The following is a 21,419-nucleotide window of genomic DNA, read 5'->3' as shown; positions in this document are numbered from 1 at the left end:
GTTTAGACATAAGACTTGTACATTATGGATAAGTGCAAAGAGCAAAATCATAGATAATATTGCAGAAAAATTATTGTGATTAGTTAAAATAATTGTATTAAAAATACATTATTTCAATCATAAATCAGAATTTAAATCTGTGGCATTGAATAGACTAAAGAAGAGAAAGAAAGTAAAAATAAAGATTCTGGAGCTGTTTGCATGAAAAAAACAAAACATATTAAATCATATTTTTGTGGGATTAAATATTGAGTATTTTTTGTGTGTTAAAGCGGTGCTAGAAATATTAGGTGTGTCACAGTCCTAATGGCAGGACTAAATAAAAGTAGTTAAAAAGCACTTAAACTTTGCCTGCAATAATTGCATAGATTAGATGATTTCGCTGAAAGAAAGCAGCACACTTCTCAAAGAAACTGATCAAGAATACACATTCAAAAGCCCCTTTGAAATTCCCTGAAAAAAATTACAGGCTGACATCTAAGCTAATGACATAGCTGGTAGTGAGATGGGGGAAGATGGCGCTGCTGTTGATCTAAGTGTTCAATAATGAACATTTCCACATTTTCGCATAGGCTGTTATTTCCTCTCTCTGCCCACTTCAGCAGTTAATCATTTTCTTCTGAAAGCAGTGGCAGATTTTTATTCTTAAATCAATATTTTTTCTTATATGGCATGTGTCACATTATTTTTCTTTTCTTAAAACCCAGAATGAGATTTTCATGGAATGATTAACTTGAAAGAAAGTATTATGGTTTTGTTGTATTAAGGCAAAAACGTAAACCGAAAAAGGAAAACTCAATATAATTTACCAAGAATTATTTCTTCTAATCATATAATAATATGTTTTCTTTTCTGCTAATGTTATAACATTTGATTTTAATAGAAATACTTCAACAAAAAATATTGAATGAATGGCTGATACATTAAATATAAGTTTTTATAAATGTTCTTATTGTACAAAGGGTGCGCAATATATTAAGATTAATCTGTCTCTTTTATGTAAATGTATCCTTTTTGAAAATAATGAGAAAGTATAGCTGTCTATACTTTAGACATGTGACTAGCAGGGTTCAGGAACAAGTGGGGGAGGGGCATAAAGAGAGAGAAATACTGCTAACTCTGCCATTAAAAGTATTTTAAATCATAGGAACAGAATGACTCAATAAGACACAGATTCCAAGATTTTTTTGTAAACAAGCACTATGCCCAAACGCTTGTCTTATGAGTCAACAAGTAAATGTGAAAGACTAGAAAGACTGCGCTGTCTGTTATTCCCTCCTTTTTGTTTCTCTGATCTCTGTCACCTCATTAATAACAGGAAAGCTTCAATTTTTATGGCCATCCTGCTGATTATTTTTCTTGTTTAGTCCTTCTGCCTGGAGCACACTGAAGTATTTAGTGTACATCTCAGGGCAACTCAACATATGAAGAAAGAAGAAAATAATCAAATAACACACAGGTATAGAGCTTTAACCCTAACCTATTGCTTTTTAGCCATGGGCAGCTGTTGCCCTACAATGCCTCAACTTTAGTTGTACTTCTTCCAGATGAATTTGACTCTGAGGCTTTTTAAAGATAGGGATCCACAGAGAGTGTCAGGATAGACAAGAGTGTGGGTGGAACATGCAGGGAGGGCTGTTAGACTAAACTGAACCTTTGCATCATTGTAGAAAACTCAGTATCCTCCAGAGTAAATCCCTCCCTTTCCCGCTATCTCCTTTTCTTATTTGGAAAAACCTCAGTATCTTTTCTGCATGTTTTAATAATAAAAAATACAATTAAAATGTGAACATTCTTATTTGTCTGTAGCTGGATAAAGACCAAGAACAAATTCCCACACAAGACAGTTTGTTTACCCAAAGAAGTTATTTCTATTGTTGTCGGCCATTATACAAATCCCCAAAGACATCCTCGACATGTGCTCTCAATTTTCCACATTTAGAGCATTTTGCTTGAATTATGAAGATTTACAAAGTTGTATTTGCGTTTCCATTTTTAACTCAAAGGAAAACATTGAAATACCACAAGGTTCTCCTGAGGGGCGATGAAGCTGGAACTGGGCTCCTGCAGGCTTTAAAATAGGATTATCTGTTTCAACCAATATTTGCCTTTGCATCTTTTAAGCCTCATGTCTAATTTCTTTTAGCATCTTTGATGGGATCATTCCAATGTGTTGTCATATCAAATATTTTCTCTTACAACATGAGAAACCTCCCATTATTACCTACGTAAGGGAGAATCTCTGGGAATTGTTCAGACCAGTGACCCCTTGTAGCTTCCCGTGAGGATCAATATGCTGCATTTGCTGAGAGTTGAGACAGAAATACTGTTCATTACTTGCACTGTTTGAGTTCAAATTCATGTTTTTAAAATGAGTAATCCCTTTAATGGAAAGTACAATCCAACTTTTTTTCATATGCTTATTAACTGATATAAAATCACACAAATAACAGACAAAAGGAGTCTAGCGTTATTTAGGGTTTTAAAAATACTCTTTGTGAGAATTGGGAAAGCTTGGCTTTAGTACTACCAGGAGTGACTGATTGAGATGAAACAGGTTTGCACATTGGCATTAAGAAATAACTTAAAATATCTGGCAAGTTACGGTCAAAGTATGCTAAAGCAGACGTGGCAAATAAAAACAAAATATAGGGCATGATCAAAATAAATGGTTGATTACTTACGAAAGTATTCATGTATATTAACCTTTTATACATTCAACCATTTAACAACCACAGAGCTTTTATGTGCTAGTCAAACACAAAGTAGTGCTTATCTGGGAAATGGAGGGAAATTAATATTTTCTCTTTTTTTTTTTTTTTTTTAAACAAATAAGAATCTGAAAAGTGTGGCTTACACTTTCCTGAATGTCCATTTGGGTGGAGGGTGTCCTTGAACCACGTTTTTTGAGTCTTGCATCAGATTCTCAGTTAAAGTAAAGTCCTACTTTGTGCCCAATCTAACACACAGAAATGTTGTGATTAAAGCTGTCACATTGTAGCTTCGGTTGTTTGTTTGAGATTATTGTCCTGCTAAAGCGTGAACTTTCACCCATGTCTAAAGTCTTTTGCAGCCGCTAATAGATTTTATTCCTGTATTGCCCTGGATTTTGCCCCAACATGTATTGTTTTTCCCTACTATGCAGTGATTTTAGATCAATATCTTCCCACAGGGTGTTTTTGGTTCAGATGGTTTGAATTTAATTCACTAGTGTTGACCGTTTGCTTCTCCTCCCACATTTGTAACAATTATTTATTCCTAAAATAAGATGAAAACCAGCATGTGATATTCTCCACTTTTCATCTGATTTTGTCACTTTGTATTCAGAGTGCTGTTATTGTGCTATCTTGCTATCTTATATCCTGTGGAGCCATGTTTTACTTTGACTTGTGATCAAAGCGATCACTGGATTTGAGATTTAGTCATGGTCTGGAAAAACGTAATAAAATACAAACAGGGAGATAGGAATACATAAAATGGTGCTCTTCCTTCACAAGACCAATGCAATAAATTTGAAGAAGATTCTATGTTCATGCTTTTTCACATTCTTTGTGATTGTGAGTGAGACTAACGTCTGCCTGTGGTTGCCCACAGATCTGAGCACAGATCAGCGTTGCAGGAGCCGACCTAAGAGACGAGTACTAACAGATTTTACTGAAACATAACGATGAAACTTACTGAATCTGTCTGTCTATTCTAAATACTTTTCTTAGTTTTGGTGTATATCTGCTATTCTGTATTCGACGAAACTAGATTACCATCTTTATAAGTGAGAATATTCGTTTAACAATTTGCACTTTATGGTGATTCATACATTTTCTTTACAATTACAAGCAGGCAGACTAAATCTACTATCATCCCATATCTACCAATGTCTTATCAATTAAAATTGAGCATGTTGTGACTATTTTGTTATGGTATGACACCTGAATATTCATGTCTTCCTCCTTTAGCACTTTAGCAGAGGACAGGAATAAAATCAATATCATGTCATAGTTTTTTGACAAAAAAGTAACAAAACAAATGGAGTCTTATCATCAAAGTGCTTTCCAAAGCTGCCATACCAGTGTAGCATATCTGTATATGTGTAGCTCTGTTACAAACACAAATATCAGAGTACTGCAAATAGATTATGTGACAGATCAAGGTGTAAAGTAGAATGAAATTGTGAGGTGGAGGATATACACAATGTTCTTTGTAGCCATGAATATGCTTCAGCCTAATCCATTAAGCTGCAGCTCTGGGTGTATGTTTAGGTTTGATGTTGTGCTGGAGATGAACTTCCTCAGGTCAAGTTCTGGACGTGAAAATATGTTACTTTCTATATCTAACTAAATATATGGCTTTGCATGAACTTTGTCCAGCTTCCCTGCTTTCTAAAAAAAAGAGAACCTCACAGAATAATGCTGCCACTACCATGCATCACAGTGGGGATTGCTTGTTCAAGGTGATGTGTAGTGTTAGTTTTCTGCCACACAGCACATCTTGCATGTTGTCCAAAGGAATGTAAGTTTGATCTCATCTGATCAAACTTAAATTTGATCAGACTTAATATGAGATTGAATTGCAATCTCACTCATATTAGCCCAGCTGTTTACATAGATTTTTTACTGTAAAAAGTGCTAATGTTGTTATGAGCATGATCACAATGCAGTGCCACATAAATGTTCTTTCACATGTTGGCTATCTAATCTGCACTCACACAAGGTTGTTGTAATAGTGTGGGTTGTGGTCAGTGTTCTAGGATATCTCATATGACAGGACAAACCATGTGATCATGCTCTTTATTTATACCTCTTCCCCCAGTTCCAAAAGCCAAATGCAATAAAAATAAAATATTTTTCTGTTGCATTAGGAAACTGCACTGCAACCATTGCTGCTGATCTATGGAGAGTTTTTTCTACTTCCTTTGCTATACCCTTTGCAGTATTTAGTGGTGAGATAAACATTTCACTAAGGAAAAAAAATGAAATATCATGTTCTTAATTTCTGTATTTCACTGTGTCACTGGGTTTAACAGGCTTGTTGATGAACCACTGCTGATTTGTTCTCTCTCTTTCATATTGACCATGAACTCACACTGCTGGACATACTTCAAATCATTTTCACTTGTGCAGTGAGGTGTGTGCTGCGGTTAGCCTTGAGGGCGTCTGTTTCAACGTATAAACAGTCGTTTCCCTGCCTGAAAGCCTTATCAGTAACTGGCCTTCCTCAGGATGTCTGCCAGCCACCAAACAGCAATACAAACACACCTTGGAAACTCCTGGATGGGACCTCATTCTATTGTTAATATGTTTGTTCTAAGGTATACATTTTTCATCAATATTTCATGCCACAGTTGAATGTTATGAATTAATAAAAATATTTGAGCAGGTGGTCATATATAGTACTTTGTAAAAGTCATAATCCTTGAGGATTTTAACATTTTGACCCTATACACCCATAAACCCCAGTGTATTTAATTATGATTTTATCTGGATAACCAAAAGAAAAGTAATGTACATTTGCAAAGTGGAATACTTTTGCACTGTTTCTGGCTAGATTCAGAGCTCAGCCAAATGTCAAAATGTCGGGAGGGGTGTGTCAAATAAGTCCTAAATTATTTTTGACAACCTTTTGAAATGTGTTTAGCTTGACTGGTTCTTTGGCTTATTTTTGTGATGCACAAAGTAAATTCCCCCTAAAACAGAACTAAAAGAGGCCGGGGAGAAGATGTTTTTGGAACTATTAGCATCTTCCAGCAACACTTAGTCAAAAATAGTGGCTGGTGAATTATATTCTTGTGTTTTTCTTCTATGTATTTGCTTTTCTGAAAAACTAAGATCAGAGCAAGAGAAAGAAAGGGGGAAAAAAATGCAGCTCACATTCTTTTTGTTTGCGTTCATGATATTGTCGGCTGGTGTTGCTGGGTCAGGTTGAGGCTATATATGGTCTTGAACTCCAGACTGTGTGAACTTAAACAGTGATGCATTGCTTTAAGTGCACATACATTCAACATGCATTATAAACATAAAAAAGAATGTGGCTGGTTTTGAAAGAATGACATGTCTAAACACTAATCTTTGGTGTAAGGTATGACTTATGACTAATCCCAAAGCAAAATGTAGTCTCTCAAATAATTACATTACTGGACGGAATACAAACCATTGCCAAAGGAAATATATCTTAAATTCAGTTGAACTGTTGTTAATCATGACTTTAATGATCTTATCATAATGAGAAATATCATCTCACTTTACATCTTAGTCTGCAATATTTTCCTTTCACTGGACTGCAACGAATTTTGGCAAAACAGTTCATCTTAATGCAAACAAATTCACTTGCCTCCACCAAAACACGCACACTTCCTGCCAACACCACATGGGTAATTTTATGTTTCATTATTTTTTAGATGTCTTGAAAATGTAGCAATAACACAAAAATAATTGCATATGTTTTAGCAGATTAGCAGCAGTTTTCACAACATCCTCATCAAAATGAGTTAACTTTTTTTTTGTCAGACCTATGCCTAAAAAATAGTCAGTTAGGATGACTAACCTAGAGAGAATACTGCTATTTTATGTTTTCACACTTATACATATAGGTAGTGGTGCCAGACTTTGCACCACACAGCTTGTTATTTTAACATTTCAGCACTGGTATTTTTCCAAGGCAGGAAGACAGACTAATGATGGAAAGTACACTTTGTTTCTTACAGTATATCACTCTCTTATTCATGTTACATGCCTTGGAGTGAACACACTTTTCTTAATGATGACATATCAGGAATTATTTTTCACTTCATGTGAATGTTTGCTTGAGCTTTCACTGAAATGAGACTTTAAATGGGCCATATATATATATTTACTGTCAAACTGGTACAGTTAAGGTCCAGACCTAAGCCGAATATCCTTTTTGAATAGTTTATCTGGGTTTTAGGAAAAATAAACTTTTGTTCTTACATATAGAAATCATTTTACTTACATGAACAGTCATGAATATTCAGCAGTTTCTGCCTGGAAAGACTAAAACGTTGCATCGGCATGTAATTTTTAAAATTTCTCCTTTTCTCTTTGTGTTCAGTCACTTACACTAAGTTAATGCAAATGTGCCAGCTGCTTATTTTCTGTGTGGAGATGCTCTGAAAGACTGAATTAATTTTAGTTTGAGGAGGAATACTGGAGCAATTTGCTGTGAAATGTGCATGTGAACCACCTCTACTAGTTTGGGACATGTCTCTAACTTAAGCTAATATTCATTAGTGCTTCTCCTTGTCCTTGTTTCTTGACTTTGTATAAAGAAAGGTAACCTAATGATTCTCCTTCTCAAACATCTCATTAATTTAATTAATAATGACTTAATTTAGAAGCACATATGTGAGATTGATAAAGAGTGCATTATCTTAACATTTACATACAAAGACCAAATATTGATAGAATTGTGGAGGTCTGGAGGGTCTAGGTAGGATCTGATCCCACCTGACAAGAGAAGGCTCATGTGATCTGCTAAAGAGAAGCTTAAACCCCCCACAGCTGCATGACACCCTCTTTCAACCCACTGATTTAGATGAAAGGACGAAGGCTGATTTTGTGCAGTGTTGGAGACGAGAGGATTTAGCCACAGAATCTGTCAACATTGTCTCAGATTTAGTGTTCGGCTTCAGTTTCATCTTTGTGAATAAAATCCCTTTTCAAAGATGTTTTATTCTATATAAAAACAATATTTGTGCAGTGCACTTTAAAAGGTTAAAGTCAATTCAGTCTATCTACAGTGTTGATTCACCACAAGTGTTATCTCAAAACCCTTTGAACTGCCTCAATACTGAAAATGTGCTATATAAAAAATATCTTAACCTTTAGAATAAAACAAATTCATGTTGATTACAGTTTGCCTGGCCATATACCACATAAGATTCATAATTTGTCATGCTATTTTATATATGTATATAGATATAATTTTAAATACACCCATACAACAAACCAACTTCCACATGTATTAGTCTCACATGGAGGTGTTACACAGTGAGCACTCAAAGTCAGATTATTTGGATTTCTTGTGTATTTTTACCCACATTTGGTGTCATTAAAGCTTGCTTGTGCTCAGTGTTACCACCGCAACAGCCCTCAGCAGGTTGCATTGGTTTCTGGAGAATTTCACAACATAAATGAAATGAGGTGGTTTGATGCAAAACTTTTTTCTTTGTCTTGAGGCTAGTTGATTGCTACTATTTTCATGCTTTAGTGTAATTCTCTATGACAACTATGACCCATTTTTGTATAATGAAACTTAATTCTTGGAAATTCAGAACATATGATATTTTGTGTTTTTATTATAATTGTAAAGTTTGTTGTGCACAACAGTGTCATTGTAAATGTGTGTTAAAGCACATTGTCCGCTTATTTTTTTAAGTACACAGGTGCATCTCAAAAAGTGAAACTTCATTGAAAATAGTCTCAAATAAGTAATATTTCTACATAGTTTATGTGAAGTTGTCCCACTTCTGTGAGATTTACCACAATGGACTATTTACAAAGTAAATATAAATGATATGGCTTTTCGCTAATTCACACCTGCAGTCCCCTGACTGCACTTCAAATGTCTTAGCTGTGTATAATAAATTGGTACAAACATCAACGTCATTTTTTTAATCAAATCACAGAATCAATGTACTTTTTAATGATACTCTAATTTATTGTAATGCACTCCAGTCTCTCCCTCTGGTCCAGAAATATTGTAATTTTATCTGGTATCCCCATCAATAAATCAGCTGCTCCTCATATCTCTCTGCTTACTTGATATGCCCAGTAAATATGTGGACTGACCGCTTGATTCTCGCTGCTCATATTTGCTAGTAAGTACTGTGGGACTGATGAATTGGATAGATAAAAGTTTTGGTCTATTTGCTTTGGCATTCACCCTATTTAAAGGTACTTAATAATTTACCTTTTTTACACTACAGAGCCAACTGAGCTGGTTTACTCATTAGACTGCTTTCTGTTATTGAGCAAGTCAGACATGTCTGAAGTATTACCTGTTAGATTTCATAGAAATGTATAAATATGGACTTGAAAAACTAGATTTTTGATGTTTGATGTTTCTGAAGTCTTTTTGTTTTTGTCCAGCATGAAGCTCAGTTAATGCTGCTCACATGGGCTTGGATTAAAGTGCTGCTGTAATAATTAAGAACAATGCGTGGTGGGAGTTGAGTGTGGGGTAAAATTGATGCCCACAGGCAAACTGAAGAAAAAAAAAAGTAATTCACAATAGTGAACACAGGACTATGCGCAAAGATTTTGCAGTGGTTACAAAGAGAGACAATTTAGTCTGTTCCCTTGTGATCATGCACACTCAAGGAAATTCCTATCATACCTCTATTCAGTCCAATGGTGGCTGCAACATCGAGAAATGTATCTGTTTACCACATTTGCATGTGTTTGTGTCTTATTGGCTTCAGCAGATAGTTGTTTTCTGGTAAACTTATCATAGTGAAGAAGCTGATAGCTTTACCAACTTCAGCCTCCCTGCCTTCCTCTTATCTGTATCATCTGCCAACGCGACAAGCCTTTCACCCCACAGTTTTTTTCCTTTTTTCTTGCTTTCTTTCCTTGCGAAAGGGCCAGTAGCTTTCATTCAAACAGCAGTGGATGATAACAACTGCATGGCAGGTGAGAAACAATTTAGGTTGTAAAAATTGACTTCTTTTTCAATTTTCTCTTCTCTTATGTTTACTAATACCACATTTTGCACTCAAAATTTATTTTTCTTCATTATTGATTAGTCCAAACAATCTCTGGGCTTTCTTGCATAATTTTATTTTGTTACTTTACAGTGCTCAGTTGACCAGTTTACCAACCACGGCTCTTTTCTTGCTTGTTCACAGTCTATATCTGCAGGGTTTGACATTGGTCAACTGTTGTTGTCTGGAATGTGTAAAGCTGAAGAGCAGTGAGTGTGTATTTGTCTGTATGCACGTGTGATGTTCTTTTCTTTTTCTTCTTCTTTTGTGGTCGCAAAGTTAACGCTCCCCACACAACTTTGGCAGCTGAAATAGTGCGGGGAAACTCGGTTTGCCAACAACACACAGCAATGCTTTCACACCCAATTCAGTGATATGAACATTAAGCTACTAAAAGTGGCAATTAGTCAGTTGTTTTTATCAGCAGTGGGCATGATTTGTGTTGTTGTACATGTCTGTCTGTGCGTGCCAGCAGGAAAAAAAAGCCGCAGGGTAAGGATCAAAAGAATGTAAATGTATGTGTTGATTTGCTCCCAACTATGCAGCTTTTTGTATAGATTCATGCTTTACTTCTGGAATTTGCATGAACAAATGCAAATTCTTAATCGGACAGTATTAGAACATTCTGATAAAATTTATTTTGAGTGTTTCTTTAGTCTTTCTTTGTAAGTAGACAATTTCAAAGACTGAACAAAAGGCCATATTTAAGCTAATCTATAAATACGACACATGTTCTGTTTTTTAACATAAAGCATAATCAGTCATCCGTTCTTAGGATTTATATCTATGTCTCTAGTGTTGTCACCTCTGTTTCTTTGTTTTGCTCTGGTGTCTTTCAGACAGTTTTTCATCCCCAGATCAGTGCGTCTGTTGTCTTTCCCCAAACCATATTAGAATTGGCTTATGGTCCAATAAAGAGTATTTCCGATGATTTCAGAAAAAGTTGCTTCTGAACCTGTACTCAGTAAGTGTACTTTACTTTAGGTAAAATGATCTATAAATGTATGTAACATGAGTTACACTCACTGGCAACTTCATTGGATTTATTTGCTCAATTGCTTGTTAACACAATCCGTAAATCAGCCAATCACATGGCAACAACTCAATGCCGGTGATCAGCAGTTGTGCGATCAAAAAATGCCTTGTTGATTTAAGAGGTCAGAGGAGAATAAACAGACTGCTTTAATAGGATCCAAAGGGAATAGTGGCTCAAATAATCGTTGCTATTGAACCAAGGTTAAGTTATCTACTCCAATAAGTCTTGATTTTAGCCTCAAGATTCAGAGTAGGATCAGAATTTGGTGTAAATAACATTAAAAGAGCCATCCTCTCTTAAGGTGGAGGTATAATGTTATGCTGAACATTGTGCATTGACTGAGCATTGTTATTAATCATGTCCATTTCTTTATGATTACAGTGGACTTATTTGAAGGCTACTTCTAGTAGAATAAAGTGTAATTTAAAAAAACAAACAAACAAAAAAATATTCTCCAGATAAACAGGATGGTGGATCTGGTCTGATTCATGTTGTGGTCAATAAAATATTTAATGTAAAGGTAAATCTTTGTGAGTTTATTTTTAAGAACAATGTTTTTAAGCAGACAAAAAAAGACTTTCTATAGATTGGTTAAAGTTGATATTTAAAAGTATTTAGTTCAAAGTTCTGAATTCAGTCCAACAAAATTTCTTTCAAACTAAAACTTGCAAGAAAGTCTTTATGGTGGAATAAGCTTAGATTTTTTCAAAGCAACAGCGCAGTAGTTGAGTAGGTACTTTTGCATAGATTAATAGATTAATATGTAAATCAACATTTCTAATTTCTGACGATTCAATGTATGTCCTGCTTCTCAATAGTGCTAAAAACAATTTCCAAATTTTTCCAGTTTTGTTCTAGATAATCGAATACTACGCAGGCAGTTTTTGTGTTAAGGAGTACAAGCACTTACACTGCTGCTGTTTTTCTGTTACAGTCAGTGGGAAAGACACCATGTATAAGTTTGTATCTGTTCCACTGTTCAGTTTTTCTTCCTGGAACACATTTCTTTGTAATTTTTCTTTTTAGTTGACTTCCTGCTCCCATATTCACTTGCTGGTTGTTTTACCACAGATTTTTTGATATACTTTTCCTGTTGTTCTCATAGATCTATTTCCTTTTCGCATCTTTGTGTGTTATTTTTTTTTCTTTCACCTAATTTTCAGCTCCCTTTAACGTTTGAAGTTGTTGACATAGTCAGATGGCTCAGTGTTAATTAGCTTCACCATCCTCATTAACATCTATAAAAGGAAGCAGCCAGAATGCAAACGTAGTTTGAACTTGAATGATTTGGATGTGTGCTGCAGTAAATAATTTGGGATGTGCAAAGCTGTATAATGACAGCAGTCTGCAGATTCAGATGCAAAAAAAAAAAAAAAAAAAAAAAAAAAAAAAAAAAAAAAACCAATAGAAATATTTTGTTTAATTTCATAACTAGGAAAAAATTAATATCATAATCTTTTAAATTCATACCTTTCTATCCAAGATAAGATGCTCTCATTTTTATTCTGTTTCTAATATTGTACATATTTAATTAAACTATCCACTCAGAACCCGACCACATTTGTCCTATGATAAAAAAAAGTAGTCCATTCATTATCCTGAGGGATAATATTGAAGTTGTTTAATGAAGCGCATGGACAGAATATTCCTCTGTCATTTTCTCTGTGGAGTTCATGAACAGATGTTTTTTGGCACAAAGGGAGCAATCTGCCCTCTGGTGAATTCAGCCTCTGTCAGACTGGACATGAATAAATCATTCTGGCTTCAGACTAAGACACAGAGAAATACCTGGAGGATGTAAATACCATGGAGTTTGGGGCATTAAGAAAAAACGGTCTAAAAAACATTTTTTTGGACTGTGTTGCATATGTGCCATAGATCGACAAGAGCTAATGTTAGGACTGGAGTGGGATGAACCAGACTGTTCTCAAATAGCTCTCGTAGAACAGGGAGATTGATTGGTTCCTGCAGAGACACGCACTCTGAGCTATATGATATCGGATAATGTCCCCCAGTGCTGTCTTTGTATTTGCACCATTTGATCTAGCAAAGCAAGCATTTATTTCCCTTGTTTTATGGCTCAAGGCTGTGATTCTTCATACCAACCATACTTTTCATACCAGCTAAGTATTAACATTTACCTACAATTTTTCATATCCATTTCAACAGATGATTGTGAATTATTCTAATGAAGTAGGTGATGCCCCTCATTCATGAAGGTATGTTTAAGCTCGTCTCCCTATTGGAGCTTCAGTTGAGTCTTTGAAGCATAGAAGGAAGAAGTTCTTACGTTGCCTTGAGTTTGACAATCAGCTAATATAGGCTTATGATCATATAAGCTTTTGTAACAAGCCTATTGTTGCAACATTTGGAGTTTGAACTAAAAAAAGGGCGTTATTTGTATTTTTAGAGGAGGTGTCAAGGATCTGTGAATCCTTGACACCTCAACTGCAGGTCCACTGCAAATCCTTACATATTTAATGACGTCCAACATTTATCAAAATACTTTAATCCAAAAAACAGGAAACATACACAAGATGGTTACAAGGAATCTGACTTGGTGAAAGAGTTAATTAATTAGGAGTCTACAATACCTAAAATAAAGGTTCATTCTAAATGCAATGTATATTTTTGATGACATGACTAAAAAGAAAGAAAACAGAAATTAAATATATTTGTTTGGATTTGTTTTCCTAAATAATGACGACATAAAGTTGACTTTTTTTTTTGAGAACATCTCTCACTTAATGTCAAGAGTTAAAAATGCTTTAAATCCAAGAAAGTGGATCTTATGAACAAGTTGAGAAAAATCAACTTTGCAAAATGATTAAAGAAGACCTACTTTACTTTAAATAATACAAAAGATTATGTTATGAAGAACGTTAATACCCCCATTATGGGATATGAAGTAGTTTTTTATCATGGTTCTTTTATAAGTTATAACCTTAAATTTAAACTCTGGCAAGCATCTATCCAATAGAGATGCAGCAGATGTTTTTGGTATCTTGCATGTTTGCACGCTCTTATCAGTATTGGTGCATTTGTCTGCACATGGCTAGAAATTGTTTGGTTAGTGATGGCGTATTAGGCTGGACAGCCCTGCTTACTTTCTCAGGGCTCTACAAATGTAAACAGAGATAGCCAGCCTCATGTCAGGGCAGCGATAACGGCCTGAAACCTGTTACAGTTGCTCGACTTGCTTCTTTCTTTTTCATGTGCAGCAGCTTACAGCTCCACTCTGTTTTTTTTCATACTGCTAATGAATATTCAGGTTTAGGGCTACAACTGCAGCATGTTTACAATGCTTCATTAGGAAATGCATTTATATGCATTTTAAAAAATGCTTCAGAAAGTGTCAGAAAATAGGGAGGAAATCTGGATGTCTGAGATACAACGGCAGCTGCCACTCCCTGCACTGCTCCTTTTTCTACTTTCTTCCCCCATCCATCCGCCCACCTCTTGTCCCTTGTTTGCTCTCTCCAATCTTATTTCCTTCTAGTCTGTCTTCTCTCCAGTCCTGCTCTGTGTCAGTGCATTGGACTAATTCAATCTCCAGTACACAGGCACTCCAATGTAACGACCCATGACATTCAATTAATGCTTCTAGCTGGGTTAGGTCAGGAGTAATTTTATGTGCGTAAATGTGTGCTTGCTGGATGTGCATAAGTGAATCTCTGAAGAGGCATTGAATGTGTAATTTATCAAGTCTTTATATTACTGGAAACCCATTTTTGATAAACTCACTTTAATTCTAAGAAATTTGATTTTGGCTACTTTTAGAAATGTTTTTCTATTGAACTCTACAGAGACTCATGATAATTATTTTCAATTCCATATTTGGAGAAATGAAGAAATACGAAAAAAAAAAAAAATAACTCGAAGTAACCATAATTCAGTTAAGAATGTCCCTGAAAGTTGTCAAACAGTGAAGGATACATATGAAATACCAAACTGATGCATTAATGAATGGCCACGCAACCATCACAACGCAGAAACGATTCGGTTACACAGGCACTACATATAACATTCATATTTTGAACACGTTTTACATTTGCATGTAAAATAAATATGTTTCAACTACATCTTACTGCCTTTGACACGAGAAGCGTCCATTTTGAAATACTAAGTCCACCTTACAAATACTAACTGGAAGTCATATTTTCATGTGGGAAAATACGACTTCTGAGAGAGTTCCAGTTGAGTTTTCTTATTGGGAAGTTGAATTTCCCAGTTCCAAGTACAACTGGAATGCAGCATAAAACTGGCACCCAGGCATTTTAAAGTGCTCTGTGGTGAGCTCAGTCTGTGCAAATATTCTTAATTTGTTTCACAGTAGAGTAAGTGATTAATATAGCAATAAGGTTTTCCATGTGTCCATCAGATTGATAACCGGTTCCATATTACGTTCTGACAAGTTTTTCTTTAAAATGCATGTAAGCTCTGACTACATTAGCACAGTTGAGGTTTTACTTTGGTGATATATATAAGAAAGCCTGCCTGTCACCGAGATCTTATTTACACTACCATCATTACTCTTGTCTTCCGAGCCTTACATTACCGATGTCGTCGCTTCTCCTCCAGCTGTCACAGTTATTGGATTGGTGCTGACAGACTGCAGTGCATCCTCTGAGAGGCTATGTGCATGAGCGACACATGGAATGCTAAATGCGTACTGCAGCCAATACCAGAGCATATTCAAACAAGCACCAACAAAGAGTGATTGCCTGGGTACTGATACAAACACAAACAGCTAAAACACACACACAGACAAATGCTCTATCTTCACAAGGACGTTGCACTGACTTTCATTCATTCTCCATTTATTTTCTACAGTCTAATCGTGACCCTTACCTAAATTCAGTTCATCACTTGGTCCTAATCCTAACCCGTAACCATAACACAGTATTTCTTCTTATGGAGTAGAGGGTGCTCACAATGTAGTGTTTGTTGAAAAAATGGGATTTGCAAGGTGAGAAATACAAAAACACACACATCCTCACCCCCGTGCACTCGCACACCCACACACATATACGCTGTTGGACAAAAATAACTGTGCCTTCATTATAGCTTTGTGTAGCCTGCTGCAAATACTTTCAATTTGGATTAGCATGCCTTTTATGAGCTTTCAGCTTGCAGTCATTATGACTGTAATCCTGTGTGGATTCTGCATCATCAGTGTCAACAGAAGGACTCTAAAAATTTAATTACTAGCCTAACCTTGATGGTTGACTAGTTAGAGAATAATCGCTGCCACCATCATCACTTTACAGTAATCCTCCATATTAGTTCACACATGGTCACAAATGCAACATGATTAATCTGAGGCTTTCTTCTGAGCACACTGATTTCCACACACTCATTTTGGACATGGTAATATTGTGCTTTTCATTATTATTTTTTTCAAATCAAATGATCAGATGGCATACATCTGAATTTTAAAAATATTGTAGATATCAGTATGTATGAGTTTCTAAAAGTTCATTTGCTTCAATCCATAAAACTTTAAATACGCTCAAATATTTACTTTGAACACCACTGATGTTTTTCCCCTAAGCAATTTGCACACAGATCCAACAGGATTAAACCCAATGCCAAATTTCAACCACCTGAACAAAACTGTAACTCTTAAAAAGGAAGTTCATCAGCATGTTCACAAACAAGCCAGGGAGCTGAAAGCCTGTAATGAACTGTAAACGTTTGGATGACCAGTGTTATGTCCACATGAAGCCAGTTTTATATCACTATGGACTCAGAAAGAAGTCACCGTTTCTAATTTGACTTGATTTGTTAAAATTTGCAGCAGCCCACATGGACAAGACAGACAGCTTCTAGAGAAAAGTTGCATGGCAGGTTGCTGCAAAACATGATGCACTGTCACAATGACAATGAGGCTTTTAAACCAATAAAACATTTGACCAATTGTCAAGCAATGCAGTGGCAGAATCATGGGGTGTTTTACTGATTCCCATTTTTTAGTTATTCCAATCTTGATGCTTTTTTTGAATTATGCAAAAGTTCTTCACATAGAGTCAACATTCATTGTCTATGTATGTAATTGAAACAAATTAAGTTAATGAGGACTTCGAGTCTTTGAACCTTCCTTGCACAACAAAACAATGTTGTTTTGTTGAGCAAAGCAAAAGGATACACACTCTGCTGCATGTATCCTTGCAGCAGAGTAAAATAACTGAGTACACAGCTTAGGTTAATTCCTTCATCCCTGATCAGAGAAATTATCAAGAAAAATAAGCCCCTGAATGTGAGTTGTCATTTTCATTTTTGTCAATCCCATCTTTCGATGCCATTTTTTCTACTTTTTCAGTCTTCATCACGTCCTCCTTTCTCCCTTCTTTTTAACTTTAATCTCTTTTTAAGTTCAATAATTTCTCTCCCTCTGACTCTGTATCTTTTTGAAAGTAATGATCTAATTAAAAAAGGTTTCGCTGCCTGCCTACTGTGTATAATTATCACTGGGGTCACCCTGTACTTCACTCAACAATTACTTAGCACAGCATTCTTTGGCTCCTTAATTAAACCTTAAGGACAGCGATTTGATCATGGTTGCATTAAACATCACCAGGAGCAGGGAATACCTGTGCTCTTTTTCCTCCTGGGAGTAGAGCTGAGAACGGTTGCCGTGGCAACAATCAGAGACTGTCTCATCCTGTCAGTCACTTCATCTGTGTGTTGCTCCTTGTGTGTGTGTGTGTGTTTATCTGCTCATCTGTAACAGAGACAACAGTTCTGCCTCAGGTCACCTGCTTTTTCCATTAATAAGGCTCAATCTGTGAAGATGGGACTCGGGCCAAATAGCGCTTGTCACATTTCCTGTTAAGGTCCCAGGGTGCACCGACTGTCATTTTGATTGATTACATTGCCACGCCATAGAATGCTTGCCTTGCAGTGTGTCACCACTTGGCATTGCACAACACAGCTTTCACTGTGACATGGGCTGTGCACTCACTTCAAGCTATTATAGATAATCTTTGTGATGTGTTGTTGCAACATACGAGAGAACACGCTGAAATGTTCTGCAATCTATGCAGTATCATAATTTAAATTGATTGAAGGTGCAGTTGTGTCTTATGAAAAAAAAAGTTGTGCAGAAACCAAGTGTTTTTCTATGCCTGGGATATTTGGGATATTTGACTATTCTCATGAGAAAAACAGACATCATCTAAATATGTTTGGTCCTTATCGCAGACCCAGGTTTTTAGCACATGTGAAAAAATGTTCAATATTGTATAAGTCAATGGTTATGTAGGAGCGTTATATCACTTTATTCATATAAAACTAGTTTTAATGTTCATTAGGATCATTGTGTGGTTGTAGCAACCATTTGTGGCCAAATTGTTGCTGATTTGATGTAAAACAAAACATTTGGAGTTGCTCCTTCTTTGCATAATTCACCATTATGAAACAGACCCTCAGTATGATGCTACCACCACATTTAGAAAAGGTATCATGTTCTTAGATTTAAATCCCTCATCTTGATTTCTCTACACATTCTTTATGTCCTTGAGAAAAATCGAAGTTAACTTTTGTCTACCCCAACTATAAAGCTTTATATGAAGACATTTGCTTACATTTTCAAAACTTGAAGATGTCAATTTCAAAACAGATTTTTCACCGTCTTGCAGTCTATAATAGTCCTGGGCCTTCGTAGTGCCTGGTTTGTTCTTGGACATTCTAACTGGTTTCTTTTCACCAGAGATAACAGTGCAAGTCAAACTTTAATGCAAGAGTTTAAATTGGACAAAATCCAGGAATGTATCAAGACTTAATTATGCCAGAACGATGTTGATGCCTTCAACTTCTATAACTTCTTCTTCTTCACACCCATAAATATTGTAAAATATTTGTGGGTATGTATCTATATACATTACCCTGTTTGTGAAAGACTCTTATCTTCCTTCAGGACAAAAATATTACCAATATGATAAAGACAGTGACAGAGAACTGTAAACGTAAGCCTCCACGGTAAAATTATACAGTTAGGCTGGGATTGCATCAGGACTCCACAAGGAAAAAGACAAAAAAAAAAAAAAAAATCAGAAAAGAAGTTAAACAAAAGTTAAACATCAATTCTTTTGAATTGCTGTCACATTCTAAAACAGTCAATGCAGTTCTGATCCTCATAATGAAAGTCTGCAGCAATTTAGATTTGACACCCTGAAGACAATGCTAAAACATTAATTAGGCTCGAACTGCAGGGAATTTGATATTTTTCCTTGTTTTTGTCATTTATTTTTGTAGATAGTAAAATAGATTTTGTCTCTTTTCTCAATAATGTTGGAGTGAAGTCTAGCTATAGTGGCCCACTTGATTAATTAATTGAGATTTTAAATATATATAGCTCATTGAAAGAAGGGAACATTGCCTTCCTTTTATTGGTTGTAACATTTGTCAGAGAGCTTTACAATTAGATAGTAAAACATTACTCTCTGAAATTCTCTTCATTTCTCATCTGCTCTTCAGTTTACAGCTTGGTTTCTTGGCTCTTTCACTTGGAACAAATGGTATGAAGTGACACCAAATGTTCCCCTGAGTGAGTCTGCCGAGGGTTGATCTTGTTAAATTAAATTAGACCAATGAACAAAATATCTCTGTGTACAATTTTGTTATGCTGGTAACATAAACTTTTATCATTATTTAAAAATGAAATTTGTGTCTGCAGTAGACAGCTGAAAAAGCACAAAACCTAATTGCCTATTAATCTATAAACATGATAAATGGATTATACATTCTCAAAAGAATAAAAGTTAATTGGATTACTATTTTTTCAGTATAACTACCTGGGGATTTTTATTACAGCGAAACAGGACTGAAGCAAATTACTGTAAGAAAGAGAATACAGAAGTATGCTGTGTTTCATTGTACCATATTTAGGCAGAGCATGAGGTTCACATAGGTGAAATACTGTTTCCCAATGGTGCAGTGGGGCTGGAAATGTGCTTTCTTGTGTCTTCTTGTGTTTTTTTATGTGCCATATGTAACAATTCTGTAGTTTCTTGAAAGGTTTGTGGCAATACATGCTTTGGTTTGTGTGAGTTCTTCTGGATTTTTGTCTCAGATGTTACTCGAACCATGTGTGACTAAGATGCCCAGGAATGGTAGTAATGTCAGGGACCCTTGAGGGCCTTGTAGTAGGCAGATAATAACAATTTTGGGGCCACTTACCTCCTTCAGGTAGCATTCAAGGAGTTAAGTGCCATTCACAATCAGGCACTGTTCTCAATAAAGCAGTCATTAGAATGGGATGTGGCCAAATTTCCTTCTATGCTTTTCTGTGACTTTTCCTGTATCCCCTTGTGACTTGCTAAAGAAGATCAGTGACACTCAGCTGAATGGAAACATCCCTCTTAATCGTTACAGTGGCCAGATATTGATTGGCTGATAGGTGTCCTCTTTGTCTCATAGGGCAACAATGTGAACAGCATGATGAAGACGAATATTTCAGTAAACATTGTCATTGAACAAAAAGTCTACAAGTTAGTTCATAGATAAGATACACGACTTAGCTATTAATCACCTTTTCAGAGTACAGCATGTTACGCAGTACGTATTTAGACACTAAACAGTCAGACATGTGAACTCATAAGTTCACTTTATGTCCATTTTGAAATTTCATGCACAACCTTAACATTTAGTCAGTTCTATACGTAGATTACAGCTGGAGCAAATGGCATATTGGGATATTGGTCAAACTAGTTGACATTTTTGTATCAACTTTATTGCATTTTATCTACAAATGAATAGGCAGATTGTATTATTCCGTCATCTGTTCCTGTCTGCACCATGCTTTTAAACCATCCATTGGAACAGTACGATAATTAGTACAATTATATTTTTGAATAATATAATTATCAAAAAATTTTATTTAAAAAGTTTTTTTTTTTTCCCCAAGCAGTCTGATTTTGTTCTAACAAATTTCACTTTCATAATTTCAGTATAGAAATGAGGCAGATACCCCATTCTCAAACTTATGCAGAACAACTGTGCATCTGAACTTGTCAGATTTTTTCAAACTGTCTTCAGGTAACAGAACAAGAAATAGTCATACTCAACCAATCAAACATTGTTTTGAAAAAAACAACAACATTTTGCCCTTTTATTGTTACTGTAGAAAATCTGTAAATGTTTGCATCTTTTGGAGAATCTTCTACTTCAAGCATTTCATTTAGCAGAGCTGTCTTTTCTATCATTTCAGTAAAAATATGGATGTAAACCGTCAAAAATAAAACTCTTTGCTTTATTCATGTAATGTTTCTGACCATTTGCTCAATTTCTCACATGACATTTGTTCTGTCTTATGCAGGCTGCCAGCTCAAATCTTACCAAACACAAGTAGATGACTGAGAACTCTGCATCTGATGATGGACAAGAAAAGTGGTGAGTGCCACAAAGCCTTTAGTTAAGCAAGCAATGTCCTTGCTTCTAACACGTCTTACAGTTCAAATCCTATACTGTAACACCAGTAATTTGTCTTGTAGAATTCTATTTTTGCCCATTGTACAGTCAATATAAGAAATAAAAGGTGAAACAATTTGCCTGATTATTGTATATATGACTTAAGAACTGCAAAGGGCTTATTTTCTTGAGGTGGTAAACGCCTCCTGTCTCATTCTGTATTTAGAAGATGGCACAACATGAAGAGTATTTTACAAG

The 21,419-nt window shown here is 35.6% G+C and overlaps 1 protein-coding gene across 5 annotated transcripts in view; it reads left to right on the top strand.

Moving 5' to 3' along the window:
- Window positions 1-21,419, top strand: part of kank4 (KN motif and ankyrin repeat domains 4) — a 74,689-nt gene that overhangs the window by 33,327 nt on the left and 19,943 nt on the right. For 4 of the 5 annotated variants that reach the window (XM_055053623.1, XM_055053608.1, XM_055053609.1 and 1 more), the window contains one exon: window positions 21,070-21,143. In XM_055053623.1, the coding sequence (XP_054909598.1) occupies window positions 21,125-21,143 (19 nt within the window). In that variant the 5' untranslated portion in view covers window positions 21,070-21,124. Of the gene's footprint in view, window positions 1-9,501; window positions 9,645-21,069; window positions 21,144-21,419 lie in introns of those variants that run through there. The other variant, XM_055053631.1, reaches the window with a different exon arrangement.

This window comes from Poeciliopsis prolifica, unplaced genomic scaffold (genome assembly GCF_027474105.1).
Source record: "Poeciliopsis prolifica strain line A6 unplaced genomic scaffold, Auburn_PproV2 SCAFFOLD002, whole genome shotgun sequence".
In the NCBI taxonomy this organism is placed as follows: Eukaryota; Metazoa; Chordata; class Actinopteri; order Cyprinodontiformes; family Poeciliidae; genus Poeciliopsis; species Poeciliopsis prolifica.
The sequence above is the reverse complement of the archived record's forward strand: the minus strand, read 5'-3'. Positions and strand labels throughout refer to the sequence as shown.